The sequence below is a fragment of the Condylura cristata genome, unplaced genomic scaffold (genome assembly GCF_000260355.1).
Source record: "Condylura cristata isolate star-nosed mole 26May11 unplaced genomic scaffold, ConCri1.0 scaffold00015, whole genome shotgun sequence".
Taxonomy (NCBI): Eukaryota; Metazoa; Chordata; class Mammalia; order Eulipotyphla; family Talpidae; genus Condylura; species Condylura cristata.
The window spans coordinates 42,230,877-42,244,669 of NW_004567116.1; the positions used below are offsets into that span (position 1 = coordinate 42,230,877).

At 49.9% G+C, this 13,793-nt stretch overlaps 1 protein-coding gene and 1 long non-coding RNA gene across 2 annotated transcripts in view; both read right to left on the reverse strand.

Moving 5' to 3' along the window:
* Positions 1-6,343: 6,343 nt before the first annotated feature.
* On the reverse strand, positions 6,344-10,757 carry LOC105853696. The gene is made up of 2 exons (XR_001145490.1): positions 7,743-10,757; positions 6,344-7,658 (listed from the first exon to the last, which is right to left on the reverse strand). It is a non-coding gene; the product is annotated as an uncharacterized LOC105853696 (long non-coding RNA).
* Positions 10,758-10,799: 42 nt separating this feature from the next.
* TENM4 (teneurin transmembrane protein 4) overlaps positions 10,800-13,793 on the reverse strand; it is a 511,167-nt gene continuing 508,173 nt past the window's right edge. Inside the window, exon 32 of the mRNA XM_004683244.2 lies at positions 10,800-11,634. Coding sequence (XP_004683301.1) covers positions 10,876-11,634 — 759 coding nt within the window. The 3' untranslated portion in view covers positions 10,800-10,875. The remainder of the gene's footprint in view (positions 11,635-13,793) is intronic.

Genomic DNA, 13,793 nt, shown 5'->3' on the forward strand with positions numbered 1-13,793 from the left:
AAAGGAATGCAGGGGAGGTACCACAAGATTGAGTCACATGAAGGGGACAGGTAGAAGGGGCTAGTGAAGAAACTGACACAGCTATAAAATCAAGGTCCTCAGGCGCCAAAGCCCCAGGTGCCTGGATGATGTTAGGATGTCTGCAGGAGGTCCCAGCAGGTAACAGTCTGTTGGGGGCTGTGTCTGAAGCTCAGACCCACAAGGTAAAAGATAAGGACATGGAGATGAAGCTCATTAGGAATCTTCACTCCTTTCAGAGTCTATTCAAAGTCAACAAACTCACAAGGAGTGAGCCCCTCCCAAAGAGAAGCTGTCTGTATCAGTCTCTGCACCAGCCGCTCCTCTGCCCACCTGTGCCCATGCAGGTGCTTCTTCCCACCCACTCTCTCCCTCTACAGGGCAGCAGCCTCCTCCCTGCCTATGACTAAACTGGGACTTCTGTGCACTGACCTCCCTCAGCAGAGGCCGCTCTCCTAAGGCCACCCACCTGGAACCATGCAGGTCTCTCTCTGCAAACCTCTCCCTTTCGGGGGCAGCTCTTCCTGCTCACTTGCACCTATCCAAGTGTCTTTCCCTCTTCTGTCTCTTTCTAATAAACTTCCTCTTTAAGTATAACTGAGTCTCTGTCTCATGGAGAATCTCACCGCATGCTGCTGAAAGTGGAGCTCTGGTGAACCTTTTCCAGAGTGAACCCAAGACCTCAAACTCCAAGAAAACGACATCACAGGGGAGTTCAGGAGACCCAGGATAAGTTCTTAGATTACAGAACCACCACAGGGTGTTCAGTCATTATTTAGCCAGTGAGTGCATGTAGCTTCCTGTGCCAGCTGTTGGGGTACAGTGGTAAGTAAAACAGGTGGGGTCCTGCCCTCCGTTAGCTGGTGCAGGTGTCCTGTTCTCTGGCGTGCATCCGGCACGAACCAGCAGTCAGCGGGAATTTCCTAGGCGTGCACTATGAGGCGGGAAATGAGCCTGCAGCAGGTGCTCTGGTTCTCTACCAAGCCCCTGGGGTTGCAATGAATGAGGCTGTGTGCTCCCATTTCCAACAGCCAACACCTGCAACTCTAGGGAGGCGGACTGTCTCCAGGTTGCTGGGGCTCCCTCTGCTCAGTCAGAGTGAAGAGTACTGGGAATGCCCTCCCCAGCGGAAGCCCTTCACTGATTACGGACAGGTCCAGCTGTGTAAATCCTCCAGCCCCCCCGGCCCTGATGGGGACAACTGTCAGGTGTAACTTAGATCTTTGCAGTGACTCACCCCTGGACTGAGCCTGGGACTTTGCTTGATCTCATACACGTTGGCCCTCTTTCATTTGCCTTCCTCTTTTTTGGGGGGACTACTTCCTAATAAACAACTTTCAGACAAATTCCCATTCAGGACTGACTTGTGGGAAATCACCCCACTCAGGACAGAAAGAGAAGAAAAAGGGAGGGAGCAATGTGCCTGGTCTTCATGTAACTGGAACCAGTGATGCAATGTGCAGAAGTTGTTATGAGTGATATTTAAAGTGCGTCTTGATGAAATAATTCCTTTTGTTAGCAATAGAGTCATTCAAAATGATCCCTGCAGTCAGATCACTCTCCCTCACTTGCATTGTTGTGTTTTATGAGTGGGGAGAGGGAGCATCTTGTTTGCAGAGGTTTGACCGTGACCCACAAGTATATTACACCAAATCTATATACCGGTGAGGAGGTTAAGGTTCTTGCCTGGACACATAGGCCATCATGCGTTGAGACATCCCGGATTGGGTCCCTGGGAATTTTGGCTTTGTCCTTGCACAAACTAAGTTCACAGTAGCAAGGCCTGTGTTCTCAGGCTTCTCCAGACACATGTGAGTGGCACACCTTCCTCCCACCAGGAATGTCTTCCATTCTCATCTAATCCCTTCTCCAAGTCTACCTCTTCCAGGAAATTTTCTCAGATTCCTTCCTCTCCCTGTAAAGGGTGGTCCTTTCATTGTAACAGGCTGGTCCTCAGGAAAAGGGGAGGTTCGGATTCCCTGGGGCTAGCCACCCTCACTGTCACCCCCCACTAAGAGGGTGCCACCTATATCCGTCTTGGCTTCAGCCACCAGTCACATCCCCACCCAGACACCCTGAGTTCCCATTCTTTGTTGGGAAACACTTTGTTAGCATTTGGTCTGTTTCCTCTTCTCTTCTAGTGTTACTTCCTAGCCCCCCCCCCAGACAACCCCCAAAACAAACAAAACAAAACAAAACAAAACGGTTGATCAGGGTTGGAGCACATTTGGAGTCTTAGCCGTGGCAGGAGGTGGGACCTGGATTGCCCTTGCTGTCACAGAACTCAGGCCCTGGTGGAGAAATAAACTAAAGTGCCTCAGAGCATGGTTCCTCTTAAAATAAAATCTGTGTCAGTGAACCACAAAGGCTGGGACATTTGTCCAGCACACCTGCCTAGACCCATGTGCCTCTCCTCAGGGTCTGGACCTGACTCTCGGACATTGATGGAATTCTGTTCCCTAGAGCCCACCACCACCACAGTGTCCAGAGCCCACGGCCACCTTGCCTGCTTCTGCTAGGCAACTCCTTATGCCCTGGACTGAGTTCAAGTTTATGGTGCCTCTTGATTACTGACACTGGGCCTCTGGTCACCTCTCCCTCGACAAAACTTAAAAGGTTTCTGCTCTCCTTTACAAGACTCCTGAGTTCTAGCCAGCTGGGATGGAACAGGCTTTCTTGGTATCAGTGGTTTTTCTGAGTCTTTCTAGACTCCCTGATTGGATGGTGATGTTCAAAAACAAAGGTTTCTGCCTTAAGTTTTTAACTGCTTGTAAGGTCTTTTGGGGCAGTATTGTCAACGATTTGCGGATTCATTGCAATTTTTCCTTTAGGACTCAAGGACCTGTTACAGTCTCCCTTCATTTACTGATACATTCTCTCTTTATCCATCCAGGGTGACAAAGCAAAAGCCCAAATGCTCTGCATACAATGTCAGGTACCCACAGCCCAATGGGCAGGATGAGCTATAGATTACAGGGCAGGTTGGAAAACACTTGTTTCCCCAATGGCTTTAAGATTCCATTGCTCCTGAATTCTGATATTTTGTCTAGAAAAGGATGTATGACTCCAGAATGTGGTTTTGATTCCTGAAGGATGAAGAATGTATCTGCAATTCCAACTGCCTGAAAGGGGAGTGGCCTGCTGGTGGTGGCTAGAGCCCAGCCTGCAGCTCTCCCAGATGGTGAATTCAAGCTTCAGAAAAAAATGTTGGATGCCTGATGGGGGGAAGGGATGGGCCTCCCAGGAGAGAGAGATTTTCCTAAGGCATGGAGAGACAGATTTCCAATATAGAAGTAGAGACAACCGCAAAAAGCCCAGAAATAAGATGGGGTGGGATATGACCAAGTAGAAAGCCCTGTCGGAGGTCTGTGTTAGAGGACCTCCCCAGGATGTGAGAAAAGGTGTTTTCCTACTTACTTCTGAAGACTTGTTCCTTGTAATTTTTTCCCATGGCCTCTGCTGGGTCAGGAAAGCCAGAATCACCAGTATACACTTGAGGGTGCGTCACAGAAGGCCTTGGGGCTGGGGACTCCTAGGGGAAGACCCACCCTTGACCTTTGCTGTTTCCTGAGCCTGGGGCAGCTGTAGAAGATTTGCCAGGAGCAAATGGGAGGAGACACAACAACTTGCAGGTGGCTTCAATGGAGGAAGCAATAGTAAGGAGGCATCACAAGACTGACTCACATGAGGAGTCTGGGGGCAGACCCCGCTATAGAAACCAAGATCCTTAGGCCCCAATGCCTAGGTTACAAAGCTTAAGACCAAAGTAGGTAGCAGACTGCTGTAGGCTGTGTCTATCACAGACCCAGTAGGTGAAAGGCAAAGATATGGAGATGGAGCCCACTGTGGGATCTCCTGTCCCTTTCAGATTCTACTCAAAGTCAACAAACCTGGCTCACAGAGAGTGGGCCCCTCCCAGAGAGAAGCTGTCTATACCTGGGCAGTCTGTGCACTGGCACAGGCAGCAGTCCTCTGCCCACCTGTTACTATTCAGGCATTTCTTTCCACCCACTCTCTCCCTCTGTGGGGCAGCAGCCTCCTGCCTGCCTGTGTCCTGCACCATGCGGGGACTTCTCTGCACTGACCTCCCTCAGCAGAGACAGCAGTCCTAAGGCCACCTGCCTGCCACTATGCAGGTCTCTCGGCAAGCCTGTCTCTTTGGGGCAGCTCTTGCTGCCTGCTTGTGCCTATGCAAGTGTCCTTTTCTTTCCTGTCCTTTTTTCTAACAAACCTGATTTTTAAATGTAACTGAGTCTCTGTTCTTGGCGAACTTGCCACATGCTGCTAAAAGGGAGCTCTGGTTGAAACCTTTCCCAGAGTGAGCCCAAGGACCCCACACTAACTCCAAATACGATATCAGCTTCATTCAAAAGAGGCCAGAGACAACCTCTTTCTTGAGTAAACCAAAGTGAGCACCTATGGCAAAGGGAAAGCTGAACTTAGGGTAACCCCGTAGCCCTCTGTTGGCTCTGGGACATGCAGAGAAGAGAGACAGCCTCAGAGGCTCGAGCTTATACCCAAGGAACTCTCATCTTGAAAGTGCTGGCTCGAGGGTGATGCTGAACAAGCAAAAGCCTTCTGAGAAACAAGCATCTTCTGAGAGGGGAATGAGCCCTTAAAGGGGCTTCAGGCTGACATCTCAGCGGGGCTGTGGAAACAGCGTGTGCCAAGGCCACAAAGGTGAAGGCCCACGGGCACATGGCAGCCAGGTGTGGTACAGTGGAAAGTGGGGGGCAGAAAGGCAGAGAAGGACCTGATACACTGGCTCCACTGGCTGGAAGTGGTGGGTTTGTAGCCTAAGGCCATCTGCAGCACTTTGCGGACTAGCTGATCCGGGACTTGGTGGAGGAGGCTGTAGTTAGTGGCGGTCTCAGCATCACCTGGGAACATATTAGAGCTGCAAATTAGTATCACCTAGGATCACGTTTTCAATTCCATAATCAAGACACACTGATTTGAAATTGCAACTGTGGGGCCCAGCCAAGTGTTTTGATAGGGCATCTGGGTGAATCTCATGCAGGCCAACGTTCGAGAACCACTGGCTTCATGAAAAGACTATAAAACAAGTAACTCCATTTTATTACCGCATAGCTGAATAAAAAGAATGAGCTTGCTTGAAGTCGAAGTTGCTGAGAGCTTAGTGAGGACATTCTTTGGCTAACATTAGCAGGAAGGTGGGTGGGGCGGGTTGGGGAGGGTGGTGTGAGAAGTTACCTTGGCTGAAGACCTGTGTATGCCTAGCAATGTGTCACGTGAACTTACCAGGAGGGCTGCATATCAGCACCCCTCATTATAGCTCAGAAACAGAGGAGTGAAAGGACTTGCGTCAAATCACACCACAAATGCTAGAGTCAAGGTCTTCACCCAACTTGGCTTGACTCGAAAAGCTCCTTTTCTCTACCACTGTGGTGACCACTGGTGCCACAGACAAGTGACAGTCAGGGTTGAGGCGCCTGACAGCCCATGGTGGCCTGGGTGGAAGGAGATGCCAAAAGCTTGAGGAGATTCCCCAGAGGGCCTGCTTGTGGTCACTCCTGAGGCTCGTAGGGGAGCGAAAGGCCTTCTGCTGTGATTCCTGTCCTCTACTATTTAAACTTCATAAGGTCTGCATTCACACTGGGGTGCTGGGCAAATGTACTTCCCTAAGTGACCAGCTATCACTGCCCACTTTTAGAGCTGATAGGTTGCATGAGAGGCTAAATGAGAAAAGCAGAGTGAAAAATTACCTGTATTCTGTGAACACAACTACCTAGGATTTTCAAAAAAGCACATTAAGAACACAAAGAGGAAAACAAACAGTACTAAAGACATCTTTCCAAGATATGTTATGTGGTTGTCATCATTTGTGTGATGAGAATGCATGTTTTTGAAAGTGTAACCAGTGATACCCATGTGCAATGCATGGACCAGTGGCTAGCTCCCTGCCCTGCCCAGTGGGGGCGGTTGAGCTGCCCCACCTTTTGGGGTCTGTGCCCAAGGCCCGTGAAGACAGCAGTGGGGCATGTGGCCTGGGGAAGCTGTGGGGCATAGTTGACGTCAGAGGTGTTTTTTTTTCCTTGTATCAGAGGTGTTTTTTTCTTGTACCTCATCCAGCCTGAGGTTAAGCCCTTGGGCCTTTCTGGCCTCTGGAAATGCCTCTCCATGACAGCTGTCACCTGGAGAATTTAGGAGGGACTTTGTGGCCTACAGCGTAAGATCTAAGTTGTCTTGCAGACCATCCTGATAACAGTCAACATCTCAGAGAGCAAACTTAGAGGACTGCTTGAGGGCTGGGACAGGAGGCAAGAGGCAGACGCCAGTCTGCAGACAAAGGTCACCAGACACCTTTAAACACAAAATATTCTTTTATTTATCAACGAAGGCTACACGGGATCACTTCTGGTTTTGTTTTTATGCCTTTTTTTTTTTTCTAGAAGGTATCTACATCTGCATTTATTTACAGCCTTGTCGATATTTACACAGTCAAGAATACAGTGTTAGAAACACAAAAGTTGAGAAAAAAACTTCTCAAAATTAGTTCCAGACTTCAGGAAAACTATTTCCACATGGTAAGGCCAGAGTCTCCAGTGTTGGTCATCTAGAGGCAGCTCGGGAGAGTCATTTTGCCGAAGCTGCAGGTTCGGAAGTCTTCAAGATCAGGCAGGTTTAGAAAAGTGAGATTCCGGTGGTGGGTGAATCTGGGCTGCCGGGCACAGCCAGGCACCTGCGACTCAGCTTCTGCCAGGACAGCTGAGCCTGCCCAAAGGTTGGCTTTCCCTCAGCAGCTTGCTCTCAGGATCCATCTCATTTTTCTTGGGGGGCACTAGGCCTCCCAGTTTGATGCCTTTAGCATTCCAGAGGGGGTAAGAAACACAGAATCGGCCACACCCGGGTCTCCCCCCAGTCTGCTCTTCCACATTGCATGTCAAACCTAAGAGCTCACCGCTGTCTGGGGTGGTCAAGCACACAAGGCTGGTTTTTGAAAATGTAAAGGTTGGAGAGGATAAAGTTTCTATCACCTGAGCAATGAATCTTTAAAATGAGTTTGCTGTTATTTGAAGGTTAAATGAAAGGGCCTTGACCTAGAGTTCTTTTTCTGAATCCTTCTTTCCAATAAAATAGAGATAAGTGGATAAACCTAGCTAGGGGTGATGAGCCTTCCATGGAAGGCTTTCGGTCTTAATGAGGACCCCAAGGGAAAGGACAGCTGGGTTCTGTCTGGACCCATCAGTTGGTGGCCCTGTGAGAAGTGGAGAGTGGATTTGACTTCGAGGACTGAGGCCTGCGGAGGCATGTTCCTTCTCTGGGCACAAGGCTCAGCAGCGTCACTGCCTTCACCACATGGCAGCGGCCAACACAAGGTTGCAAGGTGCCTTCTAAGTGGACCGTCCAAAGTTGCCTGTGCACAATGGGAAGCCCAGCTAGCTATAAAGATGGCACTTAAAAGTCACAGCTGAAAGGTTCTTCATTCTCATTTACAAAAATAGATTTGAGTCCTGGTTATGTGTCTGTGTACACATGGCCCAGTCATACTCACCACCTTCCTTGCCTCACCATTATTTGTTCCCAGGTTCACCTCATCCTGATGCATTTACAGCATTCACCCTGGCCATTCTCAACCTCTGTTCATCTCCTCAGGGATGGTTTCAAATCTTCCACCCCTAGGTAGAAAGCAGGTGCTGGTCTGTTCCCTGGGTTAATGCTCAGCCAACAGTCCTGCTCAACCTGAAACAGGTGTAACTTACCACGGACTGCCTTTGTGTTCTCATTATCTTCGCTCTGCCTTCCCACCATGTCTGTGTGGGAACAGGAGATGGAAACCTCATCTTCTAGAGGCAACATCGAACAAGCACTAAAGTCCTGTGTTAGTTGATGACACATGGGCAGAGGATGAGGGGTTGGTGGCAGCTGTGGAGGGTGGGGGAGAAGCAGGAATCATTCTAAAATAAACCTTTATTTTGGGTCAGAGGCTGATATCCTGCAGAACTGTGAACTGATGAGAAAGTGCTGCTTGTTCCACGGACTGGAGACAAGATGGCTGGTTAGTGCCAAAAGGGCTGATGCCTTCAGGGATGGCTTTGCAGCCTGAATTCTCTATGCTAAGCAGGCACAGAGAACTCTGGTTTTTGCCTCAGATTTGCTCTTGCTGGGACACTGGACGGTGGTGTAGGCAAGACAGCCTGAGAATGGAGGCGTGCAGGAAACCACCTTGCCAGGGCCACGCGGCAACAGTCTCTAGAGGAGCAGCACCCACTGCCAGGCGGAACCTAGACCACACCCGAGAGCCTTTCTCTAAAGCGTGAGGATGCTCAGCTTCTCCCTGCACAGAAGCAGGACCTCCCTGGTGGTATGTAGCCCAGAAAAAAATATAAATAACATTTTTTTTTAAACAAATGCTCAATCACTCTCGAAGTTCACATTGTTACTTTGGTGGGGTGGTGGTAGGGGAGGACAGAGTGCTGGGGAGGTGGAGGCAGATGATTCCTTTGGCCCTCACTCAGTCTCTGCCCTCTAAGGACATGTCCCCTGGAGGTTGTGACTGATGTCGGGCATCCAGGGTGGGACCGATGAGCTAGGTCCATGGGCAGGAGAGCTTTGCCCTTCTATTAAGAGTACATTTTAATAAGTCTGTTTTGGATGAGAAACTTGTTTCTTCAGGCCAAACTTTTCTAGCCCATCCAAGAAGATCCTGCTGATGGGAGCCCACTGCCAACTCCCGCCATGCACGGCGAGCTCGAGGGTGCAGCATCTGACTCAGTGGCTTTCTGCACCCAGCGGCTGAAGGCAGTCCGTGGACCAGCAGGCCGAGACTCACTGTCGCAGCAGTGTGACTTTTTTGGAAACAGGAAGAGCACTTAGCGAAACACATCCTCTATCCCAATGGGATGACGTAAGGCGAAACCTTTTCTCCCTCTGCCAGGCAGAACCCAGACCACACACTGCTCCGATTCTCATGCGGTAAGAGACCTTCTTGGTTTCATTAACTCAGGTAATATCCTGAAGACTCTGTGAGTAAGGCTATAAAGGTGCCATGAGCTTATCAGTCCAACAAGGTTTCCACGGGGAATAGCTCAGACTCAGAATTCATTTTCCACACTTAATGTAAATGCAACCCATAAAAGTCCCATTTTTTAAGAAGCCCAGCTCAAAAAGCATTTGGTTTCCCCTCCCGGTCTCCCAGAGCCTCTGCGAGTGGTAACAAAGATGGTAATGAGGCAGATGAGACAGTAGCAAGGACCTAGTTCTTGCTGTTACTCTCCCGCCCTGCCAGGCTTCCTCAGGCCTGGCGGCTGCCATCTGGGCCAGGGCATACCACCAGGCCTGGGCACTACCACTCGAGAGGGCTGAAGCCTCTTCCCAGTGACCTCAGGCCTGGGTCTTCAGGGGACATGGAGCCTGGCATCCGGGGTCCATCGGCACTAGGATGAGCGTCCCCCCATCCTGGTGGGGTTGCAAGACACTGCCAAGCTGCACCAAATGAGTTCTTTCCTCCTTTCTCCTTAGTCTTTCTTTAAAACCCTGGTTAGGCTTCTTTAGAGAGGAAGTGGTTTTAGAAGAACTTCACTGAAAGAAATCTCCTGAAAGCCCATCCAGCTTCCTCCTGACTCTGCAATTAGCTCTCAGGTGGGGAATGGGCAGAGGACCTCGGAGCCACTAAGAAGTATGCTTGGTTCATGCCTTTCTCTCTTTGGCTGGCTTTCTGTTAAGCATCTTTCCAGAATCAAAGGCCACCAGGCATCACACTCCTACACACTTATTTCTCAGTGGTGGCAGCTGAGCAGTGGAGGGAAGATCCCCAAAGTCATGAGAGAGGGTTCCTCCCTGAGGAAGGCAGGCTGGTATCCCGGCCACCACTGCCATCCCTTTGTCAAGGGTGGCCTCCCCTCCCTGGACATGGCGCCCATGCTGAAGGCTGGCTGTGCATGCTGGTTCTCATATTGGACTTTGGGAGAGAGGAGGAGATGAATGAGGAACACCATGGGAGGGTCAACCAACCACAGACATCCTGGGGGGCCTCTGCCTCTTGGAGGGTGGGCTCTTAGCCCCAGGATGTTATGTCACCAGACTGGGGGACAGGGCCTGGGAGACACTTTCTCCATCCAGCAGGGGGGGGGTGACATTGACAACTACGCACGATTTGCAAAAAAGGGGTAGGGGATTGCATTTAGCTTCAAAATGTAAAGCTCAGACAAGAGTTTGGGGCAGTTTGAAAAAGATGCTGAATGACATCATGAAATACCCCAGGGTGAGATGAAGCCATCAGTGGCCCTCCAGCGGCACAGAATGCGGCAAGTAAAAAGCCACTTCCACCAGTTTGCAGAAGCCTAGCCAAAGATCCTCAGGTCCTGCAGACCCTCCTCCCAGGCCCCCTTGGAAGTTTAGTTCTGGACGGTTACTCTCCACACCCCTCACTCCTGCCCAACCCCCATCGAAAAAAGGGTTGCACATGAGACAAGTTAGCACAGACATTCATGTCTCACATCACACTGGGTACCTAGGGACAGACAAGGACACATCCCAGGAAATGAGTCTCAGAGGAGAAAGGTACCCCCAACAACAGGGAAAAATCCTCAAGGGAAAAAGGGAACAAAAGACAATAATGTTTTCATTGTGATCACACTACAGAAAAAAAATACCTTCTGTTCTTTGCAAAAAATGTGTGAAGGCCAAATTTGTGTTTTTCTTTTCTTAAAAAAAAGGATGTTGCATGAATTACAATGCAACTTTGTTTGTTTTCTGCACTTGTTTAAAAAACAACCTTTTTTTTTTCTTTTCTTTCTTTCTTTTTTTTTTTTTTTTAAAGTACAACACAGTCAGGTACGCGGCCACAAAAGAGTAGCTGTCTTTGGCAAGAAGTTCAGGCCGGGGTCCTCTCTGTCACCTTCGGCCCATCTCGCTCTGTCTCATGAAGTGGATGTTGTTGGCGCTGTCTGCCAGTTCTGGGTACTGCTCGACGGAGATCACGAAGAAGCCATCATAGCCTTGCACCCGCCCTGTGTTCAGCACCTGCTGCTTCTCCCCCTCTGTCCAGGCCCGCAGGCCCTCCTCCCCTTCCCGCAGTCTCTGCTGCTCTCGGGCCCATGCCTGGCGCACGGCTCTCTGCCGTGCTAGCTCCAGCACCCGGGCCTTCTCCTCGTCCAACGTCGTTCCGTAGCGAGTGTTCAAGCACAGTGCCCCATACTGGAGCTGGATGTCTGTGTAGCGTCTAGTCCTGCCATTGAGCATCGTGTTGATCTGGGACACAGTGACATTGACCCCGTTCTCCAGGGTCCGCCGTCCCCCACTGAGACCCAGGATGGCCAGGTCGCCTTCGGAAGGCCCTGGCTTTACGAAGTAGTGGGTGTCCACCCCGTCGATGGTGAAGTGCAGGTTCTCTAGGTAGTGGGCATTGTTCAAGATGGCAGCAATCCTCCGCCCGTCCTCGTTAGCCACGCTGATGATGTCTGTGGCCACTCGACCATCCTTCAAGGCAAACTTGACGCCCTTGCCAAAGACTGAGCCACTCGATGCAAACTTCTTTGTCTCTGGGGCTTGCTGGCAGCTGGTGATTGTGGAGCCGTAGAGCTGGTCGAAGCGTTCCAGGGTGACGAAGGCCTTGAGCTGCTTCTGCACTTCACACTGCACTCCAAGGATAGACTGATGGAGGGAAGAGAGAGAGTAAGACAAAGGGGAAAACCCCCAAGGGACTGGGAGAATCAGCTTACAAAACTGAGTTGACTTTGTACACATTTATTTTATTTTAAGAAAAGCTTTATTGATTTTATTTATGCTTACAGAACTGGGGTATAGGCCAGAAGAGGTGCAGGGGTGGTGAGAGGATTCACCAGACAAAGTGGGGATCAGAATAGGCAGCTTGACGAAATGCACTGCTGAGGGGAGCAATGGACGAGACAGGAGAGGTCTGCCATGCCATGTGGGTCACCTTCGGGGCTGATGATCAAACTTGCACTGAAGCGGCTGTGGCCAGCTTCCCAGTTCTGTGTCCTAACCTGTTGCACCCCCAGTGAGGGACTATACACATTTAGTAGGCAGCAGCATCCAGCTCTACAGCTGGCCACTAGAAACTTTAGCCTATCTTTACACACCACACCCATGTCCCCTCTCCATTCAATAGCCTTTCAAGGAGGACATCCTTGGTACCAGATCCTTTACTGGGCCTGAAGGTAATATGATGAGTCAAACATCATTCTTGCCTTTGGGGAATCACCTTTTCGTGGGAAAGATAAATATGACAACAAATAACCTCAGTCAAAGATGGAACTGATGTTCTAAGTAACAGTAAGAGCAACAGTAATGTTTCTTGGTTTTTGAGCTACATGGTTTAACTGACTTTATCACAACAATAATTTTATGGAGTAGGTACTATTATTATTCTATAACAGAAGAAACTAGGGCTCTGGGGGATGGTAACTGGGCTACCGTGACACAATTAGCAAATAGTCAGATCTTCAGGATTCTGGGGGGCTCATTTTAAGAGTCTGGAGGAGCAAGCTCAGGACATCTCAGCTTGCAGATGGGGTGGTGAGGTGGAAGATGGGCTCCAGGACAGCAGCAGGTTTGAGTGATGACTTGAAGGTTGAGGCCGTATGTTGGATGGAGAATGGCAAGAAATGCATTCTTGGCAAGAATTCATGGTAAGATGGAAAATCCTGAGTTATATAAAGCCTCTCTGCGCTATTGCTCTTGGCGGTATTTAGAAATGGTTTTCATGGAGGGCCTCTGCCTACACAGTGCTTGCTTGGGGTTCCTCAGGAGGACAGAGAGGGTCCTGGCTCTTTGGTATACCATCTACCTGTCCATCTTGTGGCTGGGGAGCTGGGTGAAGTCATGTTCAGACAGGCTCCAGGACCTTATCAGCAAGGCAGGGAAATGGCTTTAGAAACAAGCCCATCGGCTTCTCACTGAAATTAAGTCCTCTTTATAATTAATAGAACCCTGTCTGTGAACAATTATTTCCTAGAGTTTCACGAAAGCTGGAGTGCTCAACAACAAAGATCTCCGATGCTTGCCAAGGGCAGAAATCAATAATTCATTGACAGGCAGGGCTGGCAAACAGGCCATCAGAGACCCAGGCTCTGCAGGGTGGAGAAGAGACCCGGTTTGATGGGGGAGCTAAGCTGAGGGAATCAGCCCTAGGAGCTGCAAATGCTGTGGGCATCTGGGCAGGCTTGGGGGAGATGAGCGGGGGGAATACAGGGGTGGAGGCGCAGACTGAGGGTAGCAGGAGGGGGCAGGTATGTGGCCACACAGGCCTGGGTTTTCTTACTACCTTCAATGACTTTCCAGCCTAGTGTTTTAGGGCAAGTTTCTCGCTGAATTTCTTCTGTGAAATGGGGTAAATGGTTAACTCAAAGGGTTGCTGTTTCTTTCAAACATTTGTTTATTGAAAATAAGTTTTCCAGGCATCAACTATCTGGTGGGGCTGCTGGGTACTTAAATACGACTGTTCTTGACCTCTTAGGGCTCACAGTCTATCTAGTGGAGATGCAGCAAAGAAACAGGAATGAAGATGTGGTGAGGTAAGCGCTTTGAAAGAGGAAAATACAGGGCACCCCGAGTGTCAGCTGCAGAGTTGGAGCTGAGGCCAAAGGAATCATGGTGGACATGCACATTTCTAACAGAACCTGGGCTTATCAACCTGGTTTTCCTCCTCTGTCTTCTGTCCCCCTGGCCTGGCTCCCCTCAATGGTCTGGTGTCATCACTGCAGTCACTGGCAGAGTACAGAGAGTATAAGCTCAGTGGGAAGAAGAAATGAACAAATGGACGCCTGAAGTGAGGGAGTGGGAGAGACTTT